At 40.3% G+C, this 7,548-nt stretch overlaps 1 protein-coding gene across 1 annotated transcript; it reads right to left on the minus strand.

Moving 5' to 3' along the window:
* Nucleotides 1-169: 169 nt before the first annotated feature.
* Nucleotides 170-7,140, minus strand: LOC113443436 (selenide, water dikinase 1). Its single transcript, XM_026711644.2, has 8 exons — nt 6,751-7,140; nt 6,022-6,125; nt 5,759-5,866; nt 4,903-5,057; nt 2,708-2,798; nt 2,253-2,352; nt 1,354-1,566; nt 170-878 (listed from the first exon to the last, which is right to left on the minus strand). The coding sequence occupies exons 1-8, from the start codon at nt 7,037-7,039 to the stop codon at nt 649-651; spliced, it is 1,290 nt and encodes a 429-aa protein (XP_026567429.2). The 5' UTR covers nt 7,040-7,140; the 3' UTR covers nt 170-648.
* Nucleotides 7,141-7,548: the final 408 nt, after the last annotated feature.

A 7,548-nucleotide genomic window follows, 5' to 3' on the forward strand; every position in this document is an offset into this window, starting at 1 on the left:
AGAGGGCTTCCAAATGAAATTGCTTGCAAACAGACTTTAGGCTGAAAAGGCACTGTATGACTTTTTTTACCTTAAGTCAATTAAAGCAACAATTAAGATAAGCAATGATTTCCCTACTTACATCAGGTACACCTCCCTTCTAGGTCAATAATGTGTTAGCACACCATCCTTTAGAAATCAACTTTTTATTAACTCAATCACCCATAATTTACAACCAAAGCAACAATCCATGAAGCTGAGCTTGGCACTGCTCCTCTAGGATTCCTCCGCTCCTCCAAGACCTTGTAAGGTTTTCAGGGAGATGCTTCATAAAGAGAAGAGAGACCTCTAAACTCAGCCAAATGGCTTTTTGAACCACCCACCCTCCTTTTGGACCAGCTGCTCAGTCTGACCAAAAGTTGGGAGAGCTCAGTAGGCAGAATTATTCCAATAAATAATTTGAATTACCATATTCTCCATATCATCCATGCTAGCAATTTACCTGCAAGCAGGAGATGACTTCAAAACTAATCATCTCAGATAGCAGGGAGGAATCAGCCATCAACCAATAAGGAAACAAGTTCTGGGCAATTTGTGCTGTAGAAACTTAAGACTGTGTTGCCCTTTTCAACTGCAGAGCTGACAGTGGGGAGAAATCATTTTCCCTTCTCATGAGGCAACTTCAGGGCTAGCACTAGAATTGTTATCCTGAGGGGAAGCACTGGCTCCCCGTGGGGTTACTTCAATAATACGAGGTTTATCAATGATTCGAGCTGTCTGGTTGCCTTTCTCCACAATGCCAATGATCCAAGCTTGGTGTCCTTCTCCATATTTAGGTGACTTTATTTCAGCACAGAAGCGGGCAGCTTGCTCCCGGGGTAGACAAATCAGCAGCCCCCCTTGTAAGAGAAAAACAGCAAATTATAATCAACAAAAAATAATAGTTCCCCATCCCTCTGTAACCACTGTAGATTAACCTAAACTCTTACAATCTGCTAAATCAGGGGTCTTCAAATTTGACAGCTTTAAGTCTTGTGGACTTCAACTCCCAGAATTCCTCCTCCAGTCATGTTAGCTCAGGAATTCTGGGAGTTGAAGTCCACAAGACTTAAACGTGCCACGTTTGAAGACTCTTGTGCTAAATTAATGCTACATAAGATAAGATTTCACAAAGCCCAGTTTTTACACAACAAATCCATACCTAATTGTTTTGTTTTAATTTCAGCAGTTGTGGGAGGACTAGGGAAGTGAAGTAATTTTGTTCTATGTTTGGGAATCTGCAATTGTTGCTGATCTACTACACATCATTTAGAGATGTTCCACAGAATCCAGGTCTACATTTTTCTTGTTCATTACCTGGTTTATCCAACTTACCAGAAGTCTCTGGAGAAGTCCCTTGGAGGAGCCTGGACCGGTTGCCACATGCTTTGCTAATAGCAGCCATCTTGGCAATGATGGGTAGATTATGAATGACAAATGATACCTCGCTACGCTGTTGCTTAGCCAAGTTCTGTGCGTGGCCCAGAATCCCAAATCCTGTAATGTCTGTGGCAGCATGGGCATTGAAAGTATGCATCAAACTGGCAGCTGAAGAAAAGGAACAAATGTGGCATAAGTGATAACAAAATAGCAGTTAAACCTGTACACAGTAGCTCTTATCTAACTGCTATTTGTCCTATAACTAAAACAGTAAGAATCATTATCTTGTGCTGGTTTTTAATAGGAGGCATCTGAAGTTGGTGGTAGAAATATTACTAGAAGGATACAATAATTATAAATCCATAATAGATGGATTTATAACTGCCCATTATATATTCGGAAGTTCCCAATAAAAACAATTTTGTACATGTCTAGTTATTCTACCTCTGATTTCATATTAATTAACTGCTACACAATTATTTTAATATTGCTTCTATAGACCAATGAACTGTAATTTTACAATCTCAGAAATGTTACCAATCGTGGCAAAAACCTTGCAATCATTTCACATAGTTTGTTTAGGGTTTTTTTTGCAAATCAATACCAATCAAGCTCAAAATATCTTGCCATGGTAGATTAATTACTTTAATGTCATGTTTTTAACTGTTTCCCTAAATAGGTTTTTGTAGGATTGAATGCTGTGAAAATAAAACAACTCTTGTACTAGTGGTTGTCTGACCATACTCTATGCACTCCTTTAAAGAACAGAGGAAAGATGTTTAAATATGTAGAGAGCCCAGGCAGCCTTGTGCTGCAAACTGAGTAAAGACCCAAACCAATATTTAGGCCCCTACCTGTTCTGTTCAGCATGGCCATACTAAACATAGCTTCCTGGTAGGCCAATTCAACATCTTCTTTGGAGACCACCAGCTTAATCTTATTCCACCGCTCTGGCTGGAAGAATAATACAAGCATTTGAAATGGCTCTGAGGTTTCACTCTTCCCTAGCAGAAGAAAGAATATCTGCCAGTTCATCATGACATCAATCAAGAACTCCGCTCTTTAATACAAAGAATCTTAGTTGAGACAAAACCAACAATTTCCCCTGCAATTTACTACCTTCACGTCCGCTAAATGATAGATTTTGGATGGGAATACAGTATTCTAAAGTTGCCTTGCATTTTGGAGCCTGTTCTCAGAAAGTATTTTGCACTTTTCCATGTGTGTATGGGAGTGGGGTTAATTTCCTCTCTATTGGTATGCATAAGCATGAAGAGATATGCCCATTTCCCCATGGATAAATACTTACATTATCTAACCACTGGTGAGCATTTACAGCCACTTGAGTCCCCAGAGGCTTGGTAAGCACAAGGACATCTCCTGGAACTGCACTGTCTGGCCTAGAATCAAAGGAATAAGAATCCAACTTTTTTTTTTAAAAAAAATAAGTTATTATTTTCTGTCTTAATGGGATAATCTTTAACCTGCAAAGCTTATTTACTTTACACTGATTCACAAAAAATACAAGTTCAAAAGAAAAAAAATACAGTACTCACTGACAATAATTGGGATTAGGAACTTCACTGAGTAACACAGTTATAAGGCATGGCATGATGTTTCCCTGGACTTATGACAGCAGTTCTGGTTACGTGCATTTCTTCAGCATGGCCATACTAAAGATGATGCATGGTTGCAGTGTCCCATGGTCACATGATCACCATTTGCAAAGTCCTGCTGGTTTCCCCATTGACTGCTTGTCAGAAGTCAGCAACAAAGGTGACAAACGGAGATCCCATGACCGTGGGATGCTGCAATGTCACAATAGTGAACTGAGCACCTGAATCACAATCACATGATGTCAGGGATTCTGTGACGGCTGCAACTATGACACATATCATTAATACTCCTTGTTTATTGCAGTCATAATTTTGAATTTTGTCCTATTTAATTACCTTTCTTGACACAATCATTAAGTGAATCACTGTAGTTATTAAGTTAGTAACATGGTTGTTAAGTGAATCTGGCTTCCCCACTGATTTTGCTTGTCAGTTCACAAAAAATGGTCCCATCATTATCACCACCCCAGTCATTGCTAAGCACCCGAATTTTGATCACATGATCACGAGGATGCTGTAACACACATGTGAAAACTCTCATAAATCATATTTTTCAGTGCTGTTGCAACTTTGAACAGTCACTAAACGAACTGTTGTAAATCAAGGACTACCTGTAAAGATTACCAGTACCCACAGTCATAACAAGAATGTACAACAGCATTCTATTGGTTTAGTTTTGGGAATGAAGAAATAGAATTTTAAATTCCTATCGTAACTAGCCTCCACAGTTGGTACTTTAAAAATCCCCAACCTTGGAGAATCCTAAAAGGGATATTCCCAGAATTGATCACACATCTTCATTTCTTTAGGACTAACCAAAAGTCATCCAAAAATCAGAACAAAAGTACCTAATCACCTTCCTGTATCAACAGATTTCTAATCTGTTGTAACGCATTCTATTGAGCCAAACTACAGGTGGGTGCAAATAATTTGTAAAACATTCCTAGATGACAGTGAGAAAACTGGGTGTAACTGTTTTAGCCTAGAATGCTATATAAACTGTTCCATATGTAAAACTAATCTGTATCTCAACATGCATGCATTTGTTTAATGCAATTTATGAATCTAGCTACTGCTGGCAAAATGATCTGTGCCACCTTCAACATCACATAATAGGCTTATTGTTTGCTTGCTGTGTGTCATCAGAATAACTGCTAGATTTTTTTTACTTGAATTCTAATCTCTCAACCTGCTGAAGATTCTTATGACACCCATTTTTAGAACCTTCCATACTAAATCTGAAAGCATCTTCAACATACGAGGCAGGGAGATATCTAGGCAAATGCACTTTACACCAGTACAGTCCCAACATAAGATATAAACCCTCTGAATTAGCATTCTCAAAATTTAAATTGATTTTAAATATTGTTCAGAAATGAAACTTCCAATAAATACTGGAGGATTCTGAAAATAAGCATGCTGTTTTTTGCATCCCTAGTTCTGATTCAAATATCAAGTAAAAATTTGCAGGAATTTGAGATGAAATGGATATTACAAATAATTCAGAAGGAACCTCCCATCCTGATAAATTTTGTTACAACATAAAGTCCATGCACTGAGTCACTGGAATCCTATTTTGTACATGATTTGGTGTCCCACAGAACAGCACAAATATTAATATAGTTTAGCTTCAAACATAATAGTTACTTGCTTTGAATTCTATTGAACTTTATCTAATTCTTCTTTTAAAATAATTCTGTAACTTAAATTTAGTAAACTACATAAAAAAGATCCTTAGTTCAATTTAGTTCTCATTTTTCTAAAGTTTGGACTGAGTTAGTAACAAGAATTCTCATAGCAATTTTAGACTCTGCAGCATGTTGGTCTCATCCATACACATACTTTACTTTTTCCAATTCCCACTTATTAATAAGAGTTCAATACTCACAGAATAAATTCATTGGGCTGACAAACAACTGTTGCAACCCCGCCAACAATGATCCAAGGATTCAAGACAGTCTGCCCGCCAGTTACTGAAGTGCCGCCATCCTCTGCTGCATCCCTGAAACCTTTGATTATCAGAGGCATGATTTTTTCCCGTTCCTGGGAGACAAATGACAAAAAAGATTTAAGAACCATTTGTAACCATCAAACAAGGATCATCCGCTACTGGATCCAATTAAGTGGGGTGCAAGGATTGAACATGGAATCTTCTGCACTGAAATTATAATGGGAAATTTTCTTGTACCATTTGTAACTTATGTTGATAAATGTAAACTGTTAAAAACCTGTGGGAACTAAGTAGCACAGAGGTCATAGTAAATTAAAAAATCCCAACTAAGTTGCAGTTTTGGTTAATTATGTTACTGTAGGTGAATGGAATTATTGTCTATTCAGTGAAACTTATTTAAACAAATGATGACTTAGTGAATTGTGAAACAAAACTACTTGTAATTACAGATTAATATGCCTAATTATTAAATTAAACATTACCTTTCTGAATTGAGAATGATGAAAGTAATTACAGAATGATTTTTTAAAACTGTTTAATTCCTTCTTTTGATTCAAAAAAATTCAATGTGTAGGAACATAATTCAGTGCTCCTCCTAACCCTAGAAACAAGAGAGTGGGGACAGGCTAATACTCAACGTTTCCTTTATTCATTCAAGGGGATAGACTTCTGATCTGCATATTTTAAGACAGAAATCACTGAACTGTATTATAACTTGAGTTGTGGCACTGAACCCAGCCAGCATATTAAAAAAACATATTCAAATTATTTTAAGAAATAAAATATTTCTCACCTCTTCAGTCATTTTCTGGCTCACACTCAGCAGCATAAGCATGTTGTCACATTCGGTGATGCCCATGGCATAGAGGTCACTCAGCACATTAGCACAAGCAATGCGGCCCTAAATCAGAATAATGAAAATTACTAGAACTGAGCAAGAAGGGCAAGGCAACTATTATAATCAACTGGGGAGGAAACCTAATTTCAATGACACAGCTCAAACTTTTCTAAATTGACCAATACTTCCTCCACCTTCTCACCAGCACACGAACTCACCATCATATAGGGGTCTTCTACTAGTGGGTAAAAAAAGTCTGTAGTCTGCACCAAGGACAGACCCCCATGCCTCAAAGGAATCACACAGGAGTCCATTCCAATGCCTGTAGAGAAGAGGGACCACAGCATTCTTGAACGTTTAGAATCATTTCCAATTCAAGCCATTACTTGAAAGTTGACTGTATCATCATTTTCAGGGCTTATGCAATAAAAAATGTGGCGAGGCACTAAGTTACAGAATGGACAGCAAGCAAAAGGGGCGAACGCTTCTCAGTCGAGGGCCATGCACCATGTTGGGGAGTGGATTTTGTAACCTCCAGTAGGCTAAAGTTAAAAACAACAGCAAATCATTTCCCCAACATTGAATTGTCCACAAAGTGTCCAAGACTTCGGACAAAGTTCAAACCAAGGGAGATTTTTATTTAACAGAGCCTGTCACATGCATTATCCACGCGTAAGGTTATGTGGGAGCAAGAAACTAAAATCGAACGCATGCGGCTTGTTTAAAATGACTTCCAGACTTTATGTCAATTAAAAAGTTTCAAGCAGGGCACCCATTCGATCTGTAGCCCAGACGTCACCCACGGCAACACTCTCCTAACCCGCTCTTCAAATTTGGGTGCTGCCCCTTCTTCCATCGTTCACTACTAAGCGCTCCCACCAGTTTCGAGACACCCCTCCCCCACCCCCCGTAGCACCTAAAAGGCCGCTTTCCCCGCCAAGCCTTACCTAGGGTGGGAGGACTCCCGGCAGCCCCCGTATCCCCGGCCCCGGCCAACCCAGCATGGGAAGTGTTAAGTCCCTCCAGGAGTCTGAGCAGCGTCTCCTGGGGGACTTTGCAGCCTCAGCCGCGCAGCTCCCCGTAGCTGGTGAGCCTCCAGCTCGAGCTCAGACCCAGCGCCTCAGGCTCAAACGGCCGGTAACCGGGTGGCCCGGGCGGCAGGGCGGCGGGACTTGGAGCGGTGGATGTCGCCAACGAAGGGAGGGTGGCAGAGGGAGAACCGGCCACCGCCGCCATGATGGCTCCACAGCAGTAGCTTCTTTCCCCGCGAGAGCTGGGGCACAGGGAGAGACAGGAAAAAAAAAGAAACCCTTCGCCAAGCTGCGCTCGGGCAGGGCGGGGAATGAGCGGGCACGCATTCCGCCTTCACCCGCCCGCGGGTTGTTCTCCAGCCGAGGAAAAATCTCGCGAGAAGTCGAGGGACGACGCTTTCAGTGGGAGTTGGGGTCATGTTTAAACTGTAACCAGGGGCAGCGTGGAAGGGGGCGTTCCAGACAAAAAAATTAAAAATTGCTCTTTTTCCCCCCCCTTAAACCTTCTGGAATCTAGAGCGCAATTATCGCGACATGAATGTACCGGTGGAATATCATTTGGCGTAAAAATGCGAGATTTCTAGTACTGGACACAATTCATCTTGTTTCCTTTGCACAGTGCAGAAGTAGTTTGCCACTATAGTTTTCTGATTGCGATTTGTAATTTCGTACTCTGGTCCACAGACTTTTCTGATGGTTTCTCATCTATGTACC

The sequence above is a fragment of the Pseudonaja textilis genome, chromosome 2, assembly GCF_049901715.1.
Source record: "Pseudonaja textilis isolate UNSWEBS1 chromosome 2, rPseTex1.2, whole genome shotgun sequence".
Taxonomy (NCBI): domain Eukaryota; kingdom Metazoa; phylum Chordata; class Lepidosauria; order Squamata; family Elapidae; genus Pseudonaja; species Pseudonaja textilis.